This window comes from Apis laboriosa, unplaced genomic scaffold, assembly GCF_014066325.1.
Source record: "Apis laboriosa isolate Shangri-la unplaced genomic scaffold, ASM1406632v1 scaffold49_cov149, whole genome shotgun sequence".
NCBI classification, from domain to species: domain Eukaryota; kingdom Metazoa; phylum Arthropoda; class Insecta; order Hymenoptera; family Apidae; genus Apis; species Apis laboriosa.
In genome coordinates, this window is record NW_025223500.1 from 1,093,711 (window position 1) to 1,117,700 (window position 23,990).

Below are 23,990 nucleotides of genomic sequence, written 5' to 3' on the forward strand. Positions count from 1 at the left end.
AGAGAAATTTTATTTGGTTATAATTTTTAAATTTCTTAATTCTCAATAATAATTGTATTATTTTCTCATTATTGCAATTTCATTGTTATATCTTTGCTTGATACAGTAACTATTGTCTGCTAATTTGCAGAACCAAATGAAAAACATTATCCAAATATTATTTTCTTATCCTGAATCAATAAAGTTCATATTAAAATAATAATCTTCCACGTAATGTCTCAAGTAATCAAAATTCAAAATAGATAACTACCAGAAGTAAGAAACAATAGCCCTATTGAATAACTTTGAATATTTTGCAATTATAATCAGTTTCATATTCTCTTCGCAATATAAAACATTCCACTAAAAAAGAAAAATCAAAGGACCATTAATATACAGTAATAATTTTCTTGCTTCCGTTCAATTGCAATAAATAGAAATTAATACACAAAAATGATCACAAATACATTTGTAACCAGTAATTAATTATGATTCCACAGGAAAAATAAGAAAACACAACATTTTTTAAGAAAATTTAATCGCTACTCAAAATAATGATCTTGACAACATATTTCAAAGTCACTGAAATCAGAGATTGATGCCATAACAATGATTTCAAAGCAAAAATTTTAACGATTAAAACTAAAATTCAAGAATACATTACTTCAATAAATTATTATTCAAAGCATCGAATAATATTACCACTTGAAGTAACATTATTCCAAATTTTAACTTGATTGCTTCTTCAACTTTCACATAAATTCACAAATAAAATATTAATTATCAACAAAATGAATCCTCGTAATTTACAAAAACTCCTATTATCATGTATCAACCAAAACACCAATAATATGCTCATCTCTGTCGTTTAGCTATCTTCCAGGGGACGAACAACCCATATTTATACGCGTAGCCATACACAGTACATACAAAATGTAAATAAATGTAGAATAACAAAATAGAATTGGTAACACGTTAGGGGATAGGACAAGAAAATTTATTTATACGAGCGTTTAACGCCCGATTCAGCGAGCGACGCGCGCTTCCGATCCCGCGTTACCGTGTCTCCTCCCAATTTATTAACCCATGACATGAATCGTCGGTGGATGCTAATTGCGCAGGATACCAAAGCCGCTGCGGATAAGCAGTAAAAGCAAACGCAGCGTGTCTTGCCGAGACGCACGTAGCAATTACGCCGAGCGGATTATTCGTCGCCGAGCGGATCGTAAACATCCACCGCGGAAACCGATTCTCGGCCGGCGAAGAATGAAAAAATTAATCCGAGGCTTTACGATCGCGTGGCTGATCGCTAGGCTGGGATATACTTACGTACAGTATCGATCGAAAGTTTGGAATCGTATATTCGAAAGAATCGAGCGGATTAGCAAGAAACAATTGGATTAGGATTCTATTGAATTTGGGGGAAATCCTTTAGTAAATTTATCATAAGGGGATGTTTGAGTCTGAGATGTGCTTGCTTCGGTATACACGAATGGATTAATTAATTTATATATACGACACGCGATAATTGGAAACTTTTGACCGGTGGTGTATGTTGAAAAATGATTAAGATGTAGGCAATGTTTTGAATTTTATAGTATATGTTTTTAGACGATGGAGATTTTCGATGATATATGTAAACTGTAAGATGATACGAAGAAATGAAATTGAATGTATATTGTAAAATTAAGTGATCTCTGTATTGAAATTTATTATTTAACAATTAAGAATTTTATAAGATAAGAATGAATAAAGTTTTGATTGTTTTATTTATTAAAATTAAGTTTGAATTAATTTAAATTCAAAATGTGATTAAGATCAAATGTAATTCTTTTTCATCGGTATAAATTAATTAGTAACTAAATATGAAAAGTGTATATTCATATTTGTATATTTATACAATTTTATAAGTATTGTATATTTCAATAGTTGGAGATAAACCGGACACACCGTATATTTCTCAGAACACTTGTGATCATAAAGACAAACGTTCCATCAGCTGATTGTGAGTGTTTACGACTACGGTCGCTGACCCAAGACCGGTTATTCATTTCTTGCTATCCTTCAAGTATATTTGAAGAAATCAATTCTACGAATTAACATATTCACACATATTAAAAAGTCAATATTTAAAAATCCCTTATCGTCATCACTGTGAGAGTCAAAAAAAACGTGAGAAATGCCCAAAGTGCGAAAACCAAGTTACAGACTTAAATTCGATAGATAAACAAGATGTTCAAATGATCAAATATCTTTCAAAATATTCTTTCAAATCAAACTGTAAAAAAATGCAAAAAAATATTAAGAAATCGTATATCAAATTTGTATATAATATTATATCTATACAACATAAATTATTTATTTATAATTTTGATTATTTTATGTAATTGCCAAATTTCCCTTTTCTTTTGAATAAATGAAACAAATAAAATTTAAAAAAAATAAAAATCATAGAAAATTTAAACTCTTAAATTATTTCACGTAATAATAGCCTTCATAATTACAAAAAAAAATTTTACACGAATTGCATTATTACCATCGAACAAGAATTATCACACGTATTTTCAATAAAAACTTTTCAAAATTAAGAAAAAAAAAAAATCTTGAATTAATCGCATCCCCTTTCGTGATTTGAAAACTGTGCCACAAATATTCCGCGTAAATATATTATCGATATAGAAGCTGTCTCATTAACCAGTTCAAGCCTGACGATTTCATCTTTCATCCTGTCGATTAGAGAGATCGACCGTCAATAAGTTCCGTAACGAGGCAACAAGACGATCATCGTGGCCGCGATCGTCCGATTAATAGAATCCCCGATCGATTGATAATTTCGCCGTTTGATTAATACACCGGATTATTCTTCGGCCGTAACAAAACACCACAATCTCGATCGGATTGATCCATGATGATCGCGCCACTGATTGATCAGATAACAATTTCTCGGCCGTTTATAGGAGGGGGGAGAGGGGATAGTTTGACGCCTCTAAATACCTCCTCGTGAAACGTGAATGTAATTATTGAATGAAAGTGTTCGCGTCAAACTCGATCGATTATCGATCGATTAAATGATCGATAGTTTTTTTCGTTCCGCTCGTTACTTTGAATTTCTGAAAGATTAGAGCGACTCGAATAAATAGTCCATTCAGAAATTTTTTTTTATCGTTTCAAGATATTTATATTTTGGAAAAATAATTACGAAACACGTTAATGTCTTGATCGATTTTAAAGTTATTTCTTAAGTTACAATTAGTGGAAATCTTCATCACTTTTCATTCACTTTAAATTTTTTCTTTTTACACCAACTTCGTGTCTCCTTCTATATCCTTTCAAAAATATATAATTACCACTATAAGAAAAATTATATAAAGATTATAAAAATGATGAGAGTTATATAGAAAATATACAAAATTGCTATGCCTCGAATCGGCCGAATTCGAACGAAACATAATATTCCACCCTCCCTATCCAAACGATTACTTCGAAATCGATCCGCTCGAGGGCATCACCGATCCGCGGCCATCAATCCTCAATATGGAGTATCTACGTGACAGTAAAATGGCCGCTTTCACGTTACGTTTCCCATAGAGTATTCGCAATTAGCCGGCGTGGAAAATTCGCGCGATATATATATATATATATATATATTAGGGGCGAGGCGCATCGATCGACGAGAAATTATCGATCCTCGGCGAAACCTCAGCCGGCCGGCATGAGATCTGGGTCGTACCCTGAATTCTGGCTGCGTGCACGATATACGAGCGGTTTGCTCCAGAACGTAATTGCTCACGTAGCCGGAGCGTGCGCCACCTAAAACGACGCCCGAACCCGTATGATTATCGAGTATCGAAAATTACACTGTTCCTTTTTTCACCCGTATATTTACCGGTTTTAATCGCACGCCTATTATTCCGCGATCGGGCTTCCCTTCCTTTCTCGTTTCGTTTCGTTTCGTTTCCAGGCGTAAGTGTGACACAGGGCGATGCCTTCGAGTTTATTGGTAAAAAAACTTGGTTTATTAAGGAACGATGATCATTTTTCTCTTATATTTTTTCATTGATTTCAATTATACTTTTAAATTATAGCTTTTCGGCGTGGCAAATTGGAACGGCAAATTATATATATCTTTGTTCTTTGTATGGTTATGGTTACGATCCTGTGTTTGTATTAAGCGGAAAGGAAAAAATTAAAAGGAAAAAGTAAAGCTTATACAATATCCTTAGTTTTATTTTTTTGTTTCAATGTTTTCAAAAATTGTTTAAATTTAGTGAAAATTTATAGTTTATTAATAATCTCTCTTTCATTATTTAATAGTAGATTTCGAAACTATTAATTAAAGGATTTTCTTATTTTCAAAAAGTAAAACATTTATGCTCAAATGGAGGGGACTATATATACAGAGGAAGTTACAGAAGGATTAAGATTTAGACATTGAAATATACTCTTTGATAAATAATATTCCTTAAAATTTTTAATTTTTTATATAGTTGCTCTTTTCAATATTTCACGTTTAAATTAAACGATTAACTTTAATTAATTTTAACTTTACTCGAACCATTTTTTTAAAAAGAGTTTACTCTTTCTCTCATACGGTTAAATATTCGCAAAGAACTTTACGTACATTTACGAAGTAGACTCGAGGACGACCATAAAGTGAACAGTAACGAGCCGCGACTAATAACAAGCAGTCCGTGAAATGGTATTTAATTATGGCTATCCACAGTCAGCACAGTGAACAAAGTACCGCAAACCGTGCATAGATAATTAGTCTAAGCCTGCTCATTGCATAATATGTCTTCTTTATCCACAATGGACGCACAAGTGATTCTCTGAATCAGATAAATTAAATCGTGATCAACAATTTTTCGTGAAACACCCATGCTCGACCAAAAGACACCAAGAATGCCTTTCAAGACGATTTATTTTGGTTCATATTTGGTTAATATTGCGAGGCGAAATATTCCATTGAATAATCATCGGTTTAATCGTGTAAATTATTATTTGTTATCAAGTGCATTTATAATTTTCTATTATTACTTCATATTTTTATTTTTCAATTATTTGACTCTATAGAAATCCGACAAAATTTGTATTATTATTTTTATTTGAAAGAAATAATCAAGATTTCTCGAGAGAAATTTTTGAGAATGATATAAAATGATAAAACTTGGCAATTTAATTTAATACTGAAAAAATTTAAATTTAATACAATTTAATACAATTTAATACAAAAAATTTAATACTGAATTACAAAATTTGGAATAATATTGATAATATTCTTTATTTTGTCCCATTTTATTTAATATTCTATCTTTATTATTATTAGCATTGTAGTATATTTTTAAATTCAAGTTTTTAATAACTAACTTTTTAAAAGTTTTAAAAAAATTCTCTCTACGATAAAATATTTTTAGATCGAAAATTCTTCCAATTCTAGATTTCCGAAATTTATGAACAATTCAAAATTATTTTTAATAATTTAATAAAGTTTTGTCGTGGCTCCAAATTGCGATAGATTGTGAAATTTTTAATTTTGAATTTACCAAAGAAAAAAATTTAATACTGAATTACAAAATTTGGAATAATATTGATAATATTCTTTATTTTTGTCCCATTTTATTTCTTCTATCCTAAACTCTTTGAAAAAATTTATATCTTATTATTCAATGATTCAATTATTCAAAAGTAAAATATTATATCTAAAGAGAAATATTGCAAAATGTTAACATTTAAAAATTTCATATCAAAAAGTTAATAATCATTTCAATTCTAATATTATATTTCCTATATAAAACCGAAAAGCAACAATTTCACTCTCTATCGAAATTCAAAGTAACGATGGCGGAAGCCTATTCTTCGAAAAAAGATAAGATCGGGTGCCGCTCTACTAACTTGAATTAAGGTTCTCTAAACTACGTCATCTAATTCATGCTCGAGCACACGAGCGCGTTATTTAACCGAAGAAGCTTGCACGTGAAAGCGATCCGCTCTTTACGCTCGCTCATTCGACAATAAAGATGTTTGCGGAGCCGTTGACCTGACGACTTCCGATAAACTCCCTGCTCTCCACGATATTCCATCGTTATTCGAAAAGTTCACGTATAATCGACAGCTCGATACACGCCCGCAATTCGTACTCGAAAATGAGCTTATGATAATTATCTCTTCCATTAATTAAGTTCCATTGATTAAGTTGTTATTTATTATACATTAATTAACATCTCCGTTCAAGATTATTAATTGCCTTGCGTATATTGGAAAATTGAAAGATTGAATTGAAAGTTTCATCATTTTTTGGGATAGTTCATCTTTTATTGAAAAATTTTCAAAAGTCTTCTTATATTGATAAAAAAAATTTATTATATTTTTATTTTGTTAATAGTCTCTAGTATTGATTTGACGACAATATAATAGCAGAATTATTAGTTAATAATGTTCATTCTAATTTTTATTAGACAAAAAATTAAATATAATTTTGATATTTTATACAATGTTACATACAAGGTGTATATCATAAGAAAAAATTAATTTAAATTACTAAGAACAATCAATATTATTAATATATTAACTTATTTAGATAATTCAATATAATAAATATTAAGATAAATTGTTTGTGAGCCAATTCTAGAAATATTTTTATAATCTCAATTTTCTAATTTTTTTAAGAGAATTAAGCAAGAGTTTAAGCATTTTACACAACAGTATAGATGTATGACAATATCTAAAGCAAAGTTCAAAGCAATTTTGAATTTTCAAACATGATCAAATAAAATATTTATTGATTTTGGATAACGTTCTAATTGTTAAATTACATCCTATTTAGAGATATTAGACAAAAGATATATCTTGAAATTAACTGAGAAATAATTATTTATGAATCAACGCACATAATATATTATTTTAACAATATATTATTTCAGCTATTATTTGAATGAAATTAGAATTATCCCATTAGTTTAGACTTCATTTATAATACATAGATTACAACAATGAGACTTTATGATGAAATACTGCTTCCTCGTGGACTTAAATGAAACTACTTTTTCTTATGATATATGCTCAGAGTGGAGCATGTAATTAGATCTCACAAGTTGACCTATTTCAAGAACGTTTCTTTGCTCGAAGCTCTTCAAAGAATCGCAAAACATTCGTTCTGATTTCTATCGACAAAACGCACAGATTTTCGTTGCGTCGATTAAATCAAATTGATTCGTTAAACGCTTCATCGAGTTACATTTCGTTTCCTCTGATCAATCAAGGGACTGAAAATTACATTTCGTTACTAGAGAAATATTTAATATCTTTCGTTTGTTGAAAAAGGATGCAGGGAGGTGTGGCAATAAGAGATAAGAAATATCGGTGTAGTTGAGCGATAGAAATACACGAATAGACGAGGGTAATTGGTAATGGACGGTGCTAAAAGCATTTTAACATAAATTGATGTAATTGAGTGGTAAATTGTATTTATAAAAATTTATTATTATTCGCGATTAATGGCTTCACTTTTTGTTTCTATTATCTATTACATCGTTTAGAATTCTGATATTTTCTATTCAATAGAATTCATAATATTCTTTGATAATTCTTTGAATATAAAATATTATAACTGCTGCCATCTATACAAAATAATATGACTTATTTTGAGTTAACTATTTGAAAATAGTCTTAGATTAATATTAATATCAATGTTTAATTATTATTTATATACTCCACTTTTATTTTTTCACTAACGTAATAGAAAACATGATTTCAAATCAAATGAAATTTGATTTTTAATATACAGGATGTCATTATAATAAAAAATTCTAGAAACAAACAATGAAAATAAAAGCAAAAAATTTAAATTTTTTAATAAATAACAAACACATATCAAGTTTCGTATTTGTTTAGTCTCTAGAATTCTTCAAAAAATCTAATATCTTATATTAGATTTGTTTTATGTTCTTTTTAGATTTTATGTTTTTCTTAAGAATATCATTAATACCGTGTACATTCCAATAACAAATTCAATCTAAATAATTATTCAAAATATCAAAAATAACTATCCTCAAAATTTAAAATAATACAAGAAGAAAAGTCGAAACTTCGATCTATCGAATTTTTATTTCTCACGAATCACTGTCTACTTCCTCTTTCTATTCAACGAACGTCTTTTGGATGACTGCGCGAATTTAAACGCGCTAATCGGTGTAAAGTGATTGCTTCGTCAATTATGAGATTACAGATTAAGGCTCTTTAGGTTTTTTCTGTTCCTCTTTTTCCTTTAGAAAAAAGCTCACAAGAAACGATTAGGAAACGCGTGTCTTTTCGAGGATTGTTTTAAATAGAATGACGTGATGTAAAAATACATAATTCACTTATAAGTATATAATATTGATCACTTTTTTAATATTTTATATAATTTTTTATAATTATCGATATTATTTTTATAATAATTTTTATATTAATTATTTTTTATAATTTTTAATAAAATTTATATAACCACTTTTTTATAATTTTATAATAGAAATTATAAAATTATTAGAGATCCTCTTTTCACAATTTTATATTTAAATTATATTTGCTCATAATTATTGCTTGTTATAATGTATTATGATAAAAATTTATATTTTTTAGGAATTAATTGACTACGATAAAATTGATAATCGTAATAATACTGTATTATATATTGTTTTATTTCTGAGTTTGTTTAATTCAATGGTAAAAAAGTAATTATATAAGTCAATGAAAAAGATTAATTTAAAATGATTAATTTAAAATGATATTATTAATTATTAAATGTTGATAACAAGGCATATAATTATATAATGAGACGGATCTGAAAATTTGTTGAAATTTTTACTTGTTACGTTTTCAGTGATATTAGATTCAAAAATATCTTTTTACTTTTTCAAAAATAAACAAGAATATAGATATTCTTAGCTTATAATTACGTCTAACGATTGGATGTAATAATAGTCTGGTGAGGCATATAATGGGATAATGGAGAGAAAAATTACATGTAATTTTTACACGAGAAAGAGGAAATGCGCGAATCCTATCCTATAGAATGACAAATAAGTCGTGCGAAATCTTTACATGGAGGAAATGCTTGCATTTAATTATAAAGAAGACTGCCGGAAGAATGCATAGAAATGGCAATTAAGATATTTACTTGCAAGCATCCAATACAATACAAACTTGTTAAATTATACCATTATGTAGTAATAAGAAATAAAAGAGTATATTCACAGAGATGTTTAAAAATAGATAATATGCAATTTACTGTACTGACAAGTGTTTTAAAATATTGTAATGAGTAAGTTGTAATGAATTTTAAAAAAATAATATGAGTAATTTTTTTAGAATTCATGCAGTACAGGTGAATAATTTAAAAATAATTGAATATTTCAATTCAAAAACTTATATTCAAATCAAGAAACTTGGATTTGGGATCCAAAATTCATTTAAAGAGATCAGAAATTTAAAATTTAGAATCCATTCCATTTCCAATTTTTGATTTCTAAATTCATGAGTTTAAGCTTTATGATTTTAAAACACATAGATAGATTCAAATCCATAGATTTAAATTCAAAGTTCACGATAAGAGAAATATTAGTGTCCAAAAAGAATACAAGAAACATGGATCCATCGATTTTCAATTCTTGGATTAAAAATTTAAGAATTTATAACTTTTTGAAATATTAAGTATTATTATTTAATATTATTATATAATATTATTATTAATTATTATTATTATTATTAATTATTTTTGAATTATTAAGATTACAAATGAATCTCCAAATTCAAGGATCCAAGTCTATAAATTCAAATTCGAAATATCATATTCAAAAATTCATAATTAATAATTTTTTCAAAAATACTGCTATTCTAAAAACAATTATTGTTACATAACCCCCGCATTTAACGTTCATCTAGTTCGGATTTCAAGCCACTTTCGTTATCAACTCTTAAAAATCGGGAGAGAATTACCTTACCGAATCGATTCACGACAATCCAGATGCAAATTCTTGAAACAGAAAATACGAAACGTGCGTAAAGAATATCCAATTAGATATAAAACGCATAATACTCCTTTTCCTTTCACCCATCCGCGGATTTTAGGGTCGCGTTATCCTTCACTTTCCACGCTGACGGCGACAATGTAATTGTTCCTCCTGTTTTCAAAAATTTTACCAAGCGGTTACGGGAACGGCATAACTCCGTTTTTACCGTTCTTGCCGATTAATAACACTGTAAAAAGACGGTACGAACGGTGAAAGATTACAGGTCTAAGACTATCAGAAAACAAACCTGTAACAAAACCTTCGAAGAAAAACTCGCTTCGCGTCTTCCAGCGCGCATAAAACACGTGTAACACCGTTAAATAATGAAAAATTCTTTTGCAAACGGACGGGCCTTCGAGCGAGTTTTTTTCTTTTTTTTTTTTTTTTTTTTTTTTTTTTTTTTNNNTTTTTTTTTTTTTTTTTTTTTTTTTTTTTTTTCGCCCCCTGAACAAGCACGAAGGAGCACGCGACTCATCTTCAAAGGCGACACAGAAATCGTTTCACCAGCGTTTTCGTTTAAAATTGAATTCCGGGCGAGCACCTCTTTGTCCTTGCTCTTCTCTCGAGACGACGAGAATGTCCCGTTTTCATTTTGTTTGCTGTTTAACGTGCGCGTCGACGATGGGACAACCATAGGAGGAAACGAGGGGACACGATCAGCTATGAGTTTCGCGAACGAGAAACAGGAAGTGCTTGTAAATAGAGAAAATGGGAGGGGGGGGGAAGGGAGGGAGAGGGGCAGAGAAGGGGAAGAAAGAAAAATAGCGGAGAAAATATTTACAAAGAGAAAGCGGATGCTCAAGTGGAAAGAGAAGGAGAAAGAGGAAAAAGAAGGGAGCGTTGTAGCGTTGATATTAAATAGCCGGCGTAAGTTTTTTTGCTGCGATAGTTTGTTTTTTTTCCACGAATTCGTTCGAAGCTAATATTTTTTTTTTTTTTTTTTTTTCTTTTTCTCTGATTTGAACGAGAAAAATTAATGAGGATTATTCATATATAGTTTATTTAAGTTTGTTTAGAAATAAGAGATAGACATGCTTCTAGAATATAGTTATGTAAATTTGTTAATCAATTAATAATCTTTATTATTATTTATGATGTATGGGATTATACTTCTTTTATAAAAATTTTTGGATTTATTTATTAACTCTTTCAATTCAAAAAAATGTATATAGAAAATTTTCGCGTTTGTATTTTCAAATTTTCAAAATGTTATTGCAATGATTTTGAAAAAGAATAAATATATTTTTTTCAATTTTCAATAAATTTATCGATATATTAGTTTTTCTGCAATTTAATGAACCGCATGTATTAATATACACTATCGTTGAAAAGTTTGGAAACATATTTTTCCACTAAATAATTAAAAAATTAAAATTCATATTGGCAATCACTTTAGAAGAAAAGAAAATTAATAAATAGAAATAAAAAAAATTGATTATTTGGAAGAATCAAAAAAAATTTTTTTTTTATTATTCACTAAACATTGGTTATAAATTGGTTTTATTTGAAATTTTTTTACTGCTTCCAAAAGCTTTTGAATATTAGAGTTGAAAAACTAATAGCTAATAAATAAAAAACGATTTATTTATTATTATTAGAGATATGTAACACTGTTTAAATTTATGAAAAATGATCTTTCGATAATTCTCACTTCACCCTTTCTTACTTATTACCAATACAAATATAATGATTGTATTATTAAATAATTCATAATATTATTGTTTACGTTATAAATACGTTGTAAACAGAGAAGAAATAACACGAAGAGAATCTGTTTACACGAACGAGGCGTGGCGATAAACGTAATTTATGCAGCGATCCAAAGATTTTCAACAAGGAACGATGGAACAACGAGTGTGGAGAGATTCGATCCTCGGCAGAGTTTTAATAAAGATCACGAGAAAGTACGGTTAGGATGTTTTCTTTTCGAATTAGTCGCATTAGTGGTTCAATTCCTGTGATTCCTCCTCTTTAGAAACGTTCCACGAGGAGGATGGTGGAGAGTGGAGACGGTGGAATGCGAGAAAATTATACGTTCCAAAAGGGGAAGGTAATGGATGCGCACATGTGAAACATTGGTTGGAAATTGTTGCACGAATGGAAAGCTACGGATAACGAAATCGACATCAGACAGAAACTAGTCGAGAAATAATTTTTACACGTAAATGGAAGGGGAATAAATTATTTTTCGACATTATTTCACAGCTTCTATTTCAAAAATTAAAAACTGTATTTTATCTTACCATAACTTACCATACCTTACCATTTATTCAATATATTTTTTAAAATTATTATTAGTTGACAAAAAATAAAATAATTCATTTATATAGCTACCATTTTTTTTTTTTGTTTTATCAATATAACTGGAGATATTACATTCACATTATATAATAATTGTTAAATAACAAAGATGAATTGATAATTTAAAAATACAATGTTACAAATTTATGATTACAACAGTTTTTCTATTAACGAATAACTGGGATAACTCTGACTTTCAGATACAAAATTACATAATAAATTATATAAATTGGTTACAAAATCAAATTTGTAAAAGTTTTGAGAAAAGCCTTCTTCAACTTTCAAAACTATTTTTGATTCATTTTTTCCATCTATATAACAGTTGCTAATTATATAACAATTCATAAATTATACAGAATGAAAATGAAAATTCCATCTTCAAACATATCCTTTCTCCCCCACCAATCAAATTACCATCATAAATTAAAACCCTTTCAACAAGAATCTCTCAGAAAGAATAAAACACTCAACACACCCTTCCATCCTTCACCCTTTTAAAAACCCTTCATCTCGAAAAGATCATCTTTTCCTCGTGCGAACAACCCAAGATCCCATCCTAAGCGTACATCAACTTCCTCTCTCTCAAAGCCTCAACCTCAACATATCTCATCCTCCTCGTAATTCTTTTTCTCGAAAAAAAAAAAACCCTTGCACCGATTTTATGCTAAGTTAATCGTTAACTAAGTACCAACGCGAGAATACAGTTAAACATCCGTGAGAGCCTCGAGAAAAGGACAAACAGGATGTAGAGGAAGGAACGTATAAAGATAGCACGATAAAGAGAAGCATTTTAAACCACGTAAATAGACGCAAGGATGTAGAGGCGTGTGAATTGGGCTTTAGGAGGCAATGGGTGTGTCCTGGCTTCTGTGTATATTCCTCTGTGAGATAAGACGATCGATATTGTGACTGTCGATATTGTTATCGATAAGTAATGATAGTATCGGTGTGTTACCGATATCATTCGATAATATCTTTAAGATAACTGATAAAAGTAACTAGAGTTTCTATTTTTCCTTTCTTGTTGAAGATATTGTTAATCTATAAATAAACGCGAACAGAAACAGTTTAAGTAAATATTGTTACAAATAATATTTGTACGTGCTTTAATAATAACTTTAAATAAAAAAAAAAATAGAAACTCCACTCTTCTTTCATCCATTGAAGATATCTTAACGATATCATCGAAAATATTATTATCAATGAAGTATTAATAATCACAATTCTACTCCTCTGTTTATCCTGTGTGTTATGTTCGAAGATAGCGTATCAGGGTGTCTGTTTAATGAAAATTTTAATGACCCACTTGTGAAGGAATCGAAGTTTAGATTGTATTGAATTAGGAGAATGATAGGAATTTGGTTGACGAATATTGATAGAATAGAGTTTGGCAATGTTTATAAATAAAGATTTGAATGATTTAGTTATTAGATTGTACAATTTCTGCTGTTCAAAAATTACGATTCGCAATTTTCAATATTTATAATGTTTTTATTAAAATATCTAAACGATATTAAATAATTTTTATCAATTATTATGTTTAAAATGTTTTGCTCGTTTACTAATACGAAGAAACGTAGAAAACAGAATTTAAAAAAAAAAAAAAAAAAAAAAAGAAATTAGACATTAAAAAGTTTTAACGAATACATCGAAATAAAAATGAAAAATTTGTCAGACTTACCAGGAAGCGTGAGGCCACACGTGAGAACGTGTTCCGGTATGTCGTGAATGGTCCTGGGCGCTACCACATCGTCCACTCTCTTTTTCGTTCCTGAAACAGGAGACAACAGGGATCTCGTTACTCCCGCATCCTTTACGAATCCGATCTCACGAGCCTCGCGTTTGTATCTCAATCGACGAACGGAATCGTATACCAGCAGATTTCGGTAATCTGATATAATGCCAGTACACAAGAGGGTTTGCGTAAAGTGTCCCTTCGTGACAGTTGCACAAATATGACCGCGATCCACCCGTGAAAGGATATCGGATAACTTTCCCAACCCCGTTTCAAAAATCGAAGGAAGTGTTTCACTCATACCGCTGCTCCCAATGCCAACTGACCTATCGCAAAACTCGTGTATTCGAACTCGATTGATTGGCTTCATATATATGCATATTGTGCTCTCTGTTGGTGAAAATGTAATTCGTGGAAGGAAATGAAATTCTAAATCTTTCTGATTTATTATTAACAAATTATCCATTTTAATTTTTCTCAAGAGATTAAGTTAATTATTCTTATTCTACATTTTAATATTTATTTAATTTAATTTATTTAAAGTACTTTTTTTCAATTAAAGCACTTTTTGAATAATGTTATGTAGTAATACGTATCATTTACTTTATTCTATTAAAATCTTTTTTACATGATATTTTTTAGTTCAATTTCTTTTTTTATTATTGAATCATTTAAATTTTGTCCTTGAAGATTTTGGATATGTGAAGTGTGAATTGCGATCTTTTTTCATACAATTCCTGTAAATTTATCGTATTTTATATTGTATAAATTATATATATATATTGTTATAATTATTATAGGAATTATTAAATTTCTTTCTTCAGTTAAATTTTTCTATTAAATTTACAACCAAGTTACCTTACTTAACTTAAAAAAGTAACTTAAATTTATAATAATTTTTTCAGACTCAATTAAACTTTCTTAAACTCACCCTATTATAAATTTCTTCATTCCCACAACGAATCTTGGCAAACAGAAATCAAATATACCGACGAATTCATTTTCTTCTAAGGAAATCACGTTTATCGTCTATTTTATTTGATGGAATTTTTACTCTTAAAGTTATCTTTGCTTCAAAAATTCAAGAAAAATATTGTAATAAATCTATTATTATAACAAACGAAAACAATCTCAACAGATTCTCAATTAGAATGTTCAAGAAATTATTTCATTTCAAATAATCTATAGAATTGATCTAAAGAAAAAGTCACTTATCCTTTCAAATAAACAAACGCATAATTATTTCAAATAACACTTACCCAAATAAAACAATATATTATTTTAACGATTATTTTTCAAACGTCATTATAATTTTAATAACATTCAAGCCTGTTGCACCACAAACTCGACTATAATTTGATTTATAGTTCATTCTAACCTCACCTCTCAACTCTAGATGTCTTTTCGTCGAGCAATCGAAACGACCAAAGAATCCAAACGATCGAAGGTGAACGTCGTGATGCACGCAACTTTTCGCAAGATACACAGATCATTCCATCGAGATGCATTTTCTATACACGCGACGTGGACAAATTAATTGTACGCAATTAAGACGGCCGTGGCGCGGCCACGGTTTATGGTTTATTGTGGCTGGTTTCACGGCTAAACACCGAGGCGGAAAAATTCCCTAGGAAAGTACCGCTACACGGCGCAGCCGCGCGGCGAGATTCGAATCGCGGAATAGGAACACGCGCCGAACGAAACGAACATCATGCACGTGATTTAAGGATGTTGGAATTGTTTATGGACCGGCGAATTGCTATTGAATTTCGATCCTGGTATTTTATTGTGACTTCGTGATCGTGCAGCCGATAAATTGTTTTTGGGAGGGGAAGTGTTCTTTGATCTTTCGTTTATCCGGCGGGTATATTCGATTCGAGGATTTTTAGGATGTTGGGTCGAGGAGAAATTGTGGAGTAAATTAAGTGCTGGTTTTTTTAACTCTTTGAGCTCGTATCCGCGTGTAATTTCCGCCGTTTTCGCACGTTTCCGGATATTATTAGGTATTTATGCGGTTACACATTTGGTTTTAATGTTCTTATGACGAAATAAATCGCGTATTTATCAACTGAAGAATTTAATAAAATTTTTGATATAAAAATACATACATACAGGGAAAATCTTTTTAATTTTTCGTTAATTTCTACATAAATAGTTATAGATTTAGAAATATTGTGTGCACGTAGTACAATAGTATTTGATTATAAAAGACTGTATGCGTTAAAAAATTGAAAGAAAAAAAATTAAAAAATAGAATTATGAGGAAATATTTATATATATAAAAGTCATATTCTAAAAAATTGATAAATAAAATTTTTAATATATAATAAATTTTAACAATAAATTTTATTACATCTGAAATATACATTAATTTAATGTTAATTCAATAATGTTAATTAAAACACAATTGCACATAAACAAATTTAAAACATTATTACACATTCATAAATATTAATTTAAAACATTACTTTTAATTTACTTTGTTGACTTTTCATTACACGCTTATTATCGTCAATGGGTTAATGAACTTTTCTCATTTAATTATTAATTTTAAAACTCAAAGAAGTTCATTTAGAAAAGAAATAATATTTAATAACAACTTTCGTAACAACTTTCAAGAATAATTCCCATACTTATCTTCATACCAACGTAAAAAGTAAAAATGATAATATTCCAATCAAGGTAGAAACGATTTCTATTTCGACCACTCTTCGTCACTTCCCGTAAGTTCTCTTAATCTAAACACTGGGCACGATCGCGAAACGACCACGCAAATTTCAACGGTCAAACTCGTTACGCGGAGGCGTTAATTGCGCGATAACAAGACTGTTGTACAGTTTCGCAAGACAATGGGGCCACTGCATCACCGTTACGGGAGGGAATCACAAAGAGGGCTAAGATAAGGGGTGAAGAAATTGCATAGTTTATCACTGATTTATCGTTTTCGTGGAACTCGTCGAATCGTTGCTGCTAATTCCCTCGTGAAATTTTCATCTTTTTTTTTTTTTTTTTTTTCATCGTTTATCTACCCTTCATTCTAGAAGTATTTGATAAAAATAAGAGACTTGGAGAGGGGATTGATGAATGGGGAAGGAAACTGAAGGCAAAGGAAATGAATGAATAATATGAAAGGGTTATAAGATAAAAATTGAAAATATTTGAAGATAGATTGGTAGACGAAAAACAGAGAAAATAGATAAGAATTAATTAATTATAATATAGCTTTTTATAATATAATAAATTTCCAAAAAAAATTTTTTAAATTTCGAACGAAAACGCGAGATATATATTATAAAATATAGAAGTAAAATTGAAAAGAAAAAATTAGAAAATAATATGCGATGGTATATGCAAAATATAAAATGAATCAAAATTAGATTTTAATTTTTTAATGTAACAAAAAAGGTGATTGAATTTGAAAAAATTTTATAAGATAAGATTTAGAGAGTGGATCGAAGAAAGATGGAAGGAAGATAGTATAAAATTATAAGATTAAGCTAGAAGGGAAAGTATGGTTATGAAAGGGAGACAAGATAAAAATTCAAAAAGAAAAATTTTGAAGATGATAGTAATCGTACATATATATATATATATACACGATGGCGAGAGAAGAAACAGAGAAAGTATACAAAGATAAAAATATATCGGTATAATTTTGTAATATTTCCATATACTGAATTTGATAATTGGAATTATCATAATTTATGGAACTCTGAATCTCGTTCCAATACAATAAAAACGCGTAGCTGTAGCCTTTCGCTTAGAGAAGCATCGTAAGACGATCGGGATCGTAAAACTGAAAGTCGCGAAACGATCAAGGGAAAAATGGGCATGCTGGCAAGACGATCGAGGATGAAAGTGAAATAGAAAACAAGCCGGGGTAAAGAGAAAGGGGGAGAAAACGAGGCGCACGCGATTTCGATGATCGAACCAACGTGAACGCGATACCAGCCGCTGTTTCCTGCACGTCGTTGATTAGCAGCTGTTCGAACGTCTTAATTCATTCGTGACACCGAACACACGTTTCGTTCGCATAAATGAACGTTGCTTCCGACCGTTAAGCTGTTGTATGGGCTAAAATGTGTTCCCAACGTGTAATCGAAGAACTTTAATAATCGTCTAGAAACGCTGAACGTGCGAGATATCGAAGAACTTCGATTGTATTCGTTTGGGATACAACTGCTTATTATACATGGAAATTTTAATTTACGTGTGTAATTTCATTAATATCCCGGAGTAGAAAGCCATTCTACGATCTAAGACGAAAATTTGAAAATTGTTTTGTTCCTTTTTCAATAATATTATGTCAATAATATTATGTATCACGTGTATTATTAAATTGAAATTAACAAATGATATGATTTATTTTATTCTTCTTCGATCATGGAAAGACGTATATAATAAATAAACTGTCAAAGAAAAAAAAGGGGAATTTCGTTTATTTCTTTATTCACAAATAAAATAAAATTTTATAAATAGATTAAATCAAATGTGGAAAATCTTTCGTTCTCTTTTGCTCAAATTATTCCTCGAATATTTCGTTTTTAAATATAAAAAAATTATCCGTCAATTAGTCGCTACTAATCTAATTATCAACAAATTCTCGTTCACCAGATATGCAAAGCGTCCTCGAGTCGAGAAGATCCATCGTGTCCGCTTGACATTCAGCGTCATGATTTCTAATTTCCAATTACGACATGCATTCAGATCGTCGAGACCGAGTGCAATGCACGGGTCATTTGGAAAACTGTACGATCGTGTAAGCTGTAGCGATTACGAGAAGTCACGCGAGGGAAACAGCTATTTGTATACAATGCAAGATCTCCGTGTTTCAAGGAAATAGAGGAACAAGACCGAAACATGCGATCTTCTCTATCGAAAGACGAGGAATCGATTGTTCTGATATTAAAAATCGTGGCTTCCAACTTTTCGAAGAAATTTTATTTTAATCTTTCAAAAATTCTGAAAACTAATTCAGCATTGCTCGTCACAGTTTCTACTTGATTAATCAATAATTTAAATTAAATAATTAAATAAGAAGTGAATAATTGAATATTTTATAATCGTAAAATCGATTTTTTTTAATTAATTCTCTTGATTAAAATTCACGAACAAATATATTCAACGAATAATAAATTTTCTTCACCGTTAAATAGTAAGTAAATGCAATCCAAATTATTTTCGCAAATACAAAAGTAAAAAGTAAATATATTTTCATAAAAAAAAAAATTCTATCATTATTTCGCGAAAATTTTCTTCACCATCTTCAGTGCTCGAGTAATAAATTTTCTTCATCTATTAAATAATCAATGCAATCCAAATTATTTTCGCAAATACAAAAGTAAAAAATAAATATATTTTCAAAAAAAAAACTCGACCCATTTTCTTCTCTACATCAACTTATAAACAATAAATCAACATTCTTCGAACGTTATATGTAATTTCATATTGCGATATAAAATGAATAATATTACGATGAAAATGAATTTCGTATAACATAGTTATGATTAGAATTATGTATATCAGATTATTAAATATATATCAAATTATTCGAATTATATTGTACATAACATATTGGGAAAAAAACTTCCAATATTTCTACTTCAATTTTGTCCAATGTTTACCGTGAGTATCAATATTAACATTCACCGATAAAGAGACAGAAACGAAGTGTTATACAGACGCAATCATATCGCGTTAAGGTAAATAAACATTCCACGACGCGGGATACCTTTGACTCGAGTTGTCAGGAAGTTGGTGGCCGCTATACGTTGCGGATGAATTTCGCGTGGCTTCCTCCTCCGGCCGGGATCATTGACATAATGATCTGAATGGAAAGGTGGGGGTGGATAAGAGAGGGAAAGGGGAATGCAAGAGAGGGGAGGGGACGATCGAGGTCGCTGATACGCAATCGGATGCAGCTGCTGTTACTGTTGTGCCGTTCATAGGAACGAGAACGGGATGCCTGATTCCGGAAGAATCAACAACAACAACAAGAATAACAATTTCGTGCTTCTCGAAACGCGGAGAACGGTAGACACAATTTAAAATAATGTACGAAGATGAGTTCATCGAGACAAGATTTTTTTATTCGACACTTAAGAGTGTTCGTTTTTACTCGGTCAAGGATAAGTTTAAAAGTTTTCTTATTTGCAGCAAATTATATATATTTTACTCAAGTGAGTATCTTCCTTTGTCAAATTATTGATTGAATTTGTCAGAAGATAAATATGAAAAGTATCGTGTTTTTAGTAAGATATCTATTCTATTTTTTATACGATCTAGGATTTGCAAAATGACTTTTTGCCAATATTTCAGTCCACTTTAATTATCTAAATTATTATAATTAATAAATTAATCCAGTTTATTAATGTTTTATAAGTTCGAAAATCTGTTTCACATTACTTATAGAATTACGTTCACCCATGTTCAATTAACGAGTTGTGTATTATGAAAATCAAAAACAATTCTGTTTTTTATAACATTATAAATATATGGAATATAATATACGTTGTATACAATTTTATTCAAATTTACAATACACCTTTCACAAAAATCAGTCATTGTCAGAAATCAAATTTCCTCGACAACATTGTAACAATCACAAATGTAACACGTAAAGAAACTTTCAGAATTGACTTCATATCGATTCTTCAATTTCGAACGCACGCCTGAAAAACTGTAAATTCCAAAGAGGGAAAGAGAGAGAGAGAGAGAGAGAGAAGGCCTCGATCCCAAATTAACACAATCTTTCAATCGGCCCGCTCTTTTCAACCGGTCCATTGTCGTCGAATCAAGGCATACGAAATTGCGGTGCGGTGCCTCGTTCACCGCAAACAACAGACGCGCGTGATTAATACGTAACGACTACAAATGGCTGCAACGAAATGGGACGAGGCGCGGGATTCGACTGGTGTCGGGGGAGCGAAAAAGCCAGTGAAAAACCGGTTCCACCTTTTGATGCATTAACGTGCATTAACCTAAATTCGACGGTGGCCACCAGGGCACGCGGAACGAAACCGTTTCGTTCCTCCGACCAATCTTAGCCCTGATTGACCCAGACGAGGGCAGGTAGCACGACAAACTGCCGTGAAATGAAGCGATTAGGTCCACCTGATCGTTACGCTCCGTCTGCAAAAACCGAATACACGCTGTCATGGATCCTTCCGTTTCCTGTTCCTTGTCAACGGATTTCATCGTTTCGATTTCATTTTACGTCGTCTGGTACAATTGGATTGTGATACAATGACAACCAATGGCTAGGAAGAATCAATACATTATATGATAGAATTTAATTTATTGGAACAAAATTTTGATCAGTTTCTTCTGTTAAAGAAATTTTTAAATCTGTTAAATTTGCAAATTATAAAAATTATAGTAATTTGAAGTTCGATTCGTGGTAAATGCATATTTTAAACGTTATTGTAAGAGAAGAATGATTAATGAAGCAATCATTGAGACGAAATTTTTTTAGGAATTTAATTAATTATGTATTTAGAGATTCTAAAATAAAATTCTAAAATAAAATTAATATAATGAAAATACCATGCAAAGTGAATTAATTATTAGCAATTCTTATTTATGTATGCAGATATAAGAAAATATTTCTTTACTGAGAAAAAATATAAAATTACAGTTAGCTAAAATAACTATATGATATTTATATTTGTTTAATAAAGAAATGCAGAAGAACAATGATCAAATTTCGATTTTCTTTAATAGATAAGATATCGTAACTTAGAATTCCAATATGTTATGTAATACAATATAATTCCAATAATTTGGTATATATTTAATTCTAATCATAACTACACCTTATGAAATTTATTTCTATATAGCAATATGAAATTATATATAACGCTTGAAGATTAGAAATATTCACAGAATAGAAGAAATTATGATAACTAAAAATTGTGTAAGCATAAAAAAACAGGGAAAAGGAAAGTAACGGGATCTCTTCATCTTTTAGCAGAATAAAAATAAATTAAATAAATTTTCAAGATCACCTTTAATTTTTCCATATACATATAATCTTTTATTTATTTTTATCTATTATGATCTTGTTCTTCGTCATATTTTCTTTTTTTGATCAATTTATTAATAATAAAAATAATTTAATTATTCTTAAATTATATATCTTAAAACATTATTGTAAATTGTGAAATTTATTATAACATTTATTATAAGTTTCATTTTTGCTAATATAAAATCCTTATCACAATTGTGTCTCAATGTAATAAAACAAGAATTTAAAGCAACACGATATTTTCTATTAAGTTGCACTATTAATTTGACCTATTTAAATTTTTATCTCTTCACAAAAACCCAGATCATCGATCTCCTTTATCGCCTCTTATACGCTTTCATAGAATTAAAAAAAATTTTATTGCAAGAATCATTTTCTCGTAAAACGACCATTACGATATTAAAATCGGAAGTCGCTCGAGAGAAACCCATTTAAAAATGTGTATACATTGTATAAAATCATACACTTTCGTTGAAAGGAAAAAAAAAAAAAAAAAAAAAAGGAAGAAAATATCATCGCATTGGGAAGATTCTCAGAAAAATGTCTCGACAACTTTATAACATTCGACGGTTCTTCCTCAAAACGTGGAACGGAGTTCGAGTACCCACGGTGATTATTTACAAAGCAGAATTTTTGAAATTCCGCCGCTTTACGCTTCGTACCGCAGAATAATTTGCGCCGATTAAACGCGAAACGTGGCGGCGAGAAACGGCCACTTAAGCCGTGCTGCTTTCCCGATATAACATTACCGCAAATAACTTGTTTCGTGCAAATAAGCGAGAGAAAGAGAGAGAGAGAGAAAGAGAGAGAGAAAAAGAAAGACTAAACGATGAAAAATCCACGAAGGTTGGCAAAGTGAACGCCTGTTAAGTCGACGTTTTGTGTAACTGGAGCAGAAATCGTTACAGCTGAGCTTTATTATCGATATTACGACGAGAATTTTATTTCCTTATCTTAATGTATAAGGTGTTTCGAATAAAAAAGGACATACTTTGGCAACATATTTAAAAGATCGTTCAAAGTAAAAAATATTACGTATATTATAAATTATTGATCTTCGTTCTCGAGATACAAGTTACGAGTAATCAAATACTTTCAAGATACTTAATTTTTAATTTATTTGAGATTATTTTACATTGATCTATATTAATTTATATAATGATCGATATCAGAAATGTAACAATGAATAGAAAGAAATGAATCTGATAATGGATCTATCTTCTTTAAATATTTTTGTATTAAATTATCGTCATTATAAATCAATATAAAAATATAGTTTCAAATAAATAATTATCATTAAAAGTTAAATATATAATTTGAATAACTTTCCATTTTTATTTTCTCGTGAATGAAGACGAATCAATTCAAGATGTACATACTTTTTATTCAAAATGATCTTTCAAATATATTAAAATATAAAGATCGTTATTTTTTATCTTAAGTACAACAGTAATTCTTAATTTTATGTTTCTCTTTCGAGTATACGTATATATATCCTCATTTATTTTTTAAAAAATTGATCAATAGTAAAATTAATGTATTTTGAGAGTTCATAACGTTCTTCCAAATTTTCCCTACATATATTGGGAACCACTGGTTTTGTGAATAATTTATTTAATTTAAGGAAATATTTGAAAACTTTTCACGAGTTAACGAGATATCCGCTGCCATTTCACACTTTCAGGTAGTCAATGCTTCGTAAAAAAAGGAAGAATATTCAACAAGGTATATTTCAACGTGTATATAAAACGTGAAATTGTTTCTTCTAAAATTGATTCAATTGCTTTGTCATAAAATAAAACAGAGAGGCAAAGAATGGTTGAGCAGATACGTGAAATCTTGGGCAATTTCACTCTCTTTATGTCGATTTTCTCAGGTTTCTATTCGTGATACGATTCAACGA

The 23,990-nt window shown here is 29.8% G+C and overlaps 1 protein-coding gene across 5 annotated transcripts in view; it reads right to left on the bottom strand.

Moving 5' to 3' along the window:
- The window catches only part of LOC122716853 (puratrophin-1-like), a 431,619-nt gene that overhangs the window by 180,359 nt on the left and 227,270 nt on the right, over positions 1 to 23,990 (bottom strand). For all 5 annotated transcript variants that reach the window (XR_006347106.1, XM_043940302.1, XM_043940303.1 and 2 more), the window contains one exon: positions 14,008 to 14,097. Coding sequence is in view for 4 of the 5 variants with exons in the window: in XM_043940302.1 (XP_043796237.1) it covers positions 14,008 to 14,097 (90 nt within the window). In the remaining variant the exon portion in view is untranslated. The remainder of the gene's footprint in view (positions 1 to 14,007; positions 14,098 to 23,990) is intronic.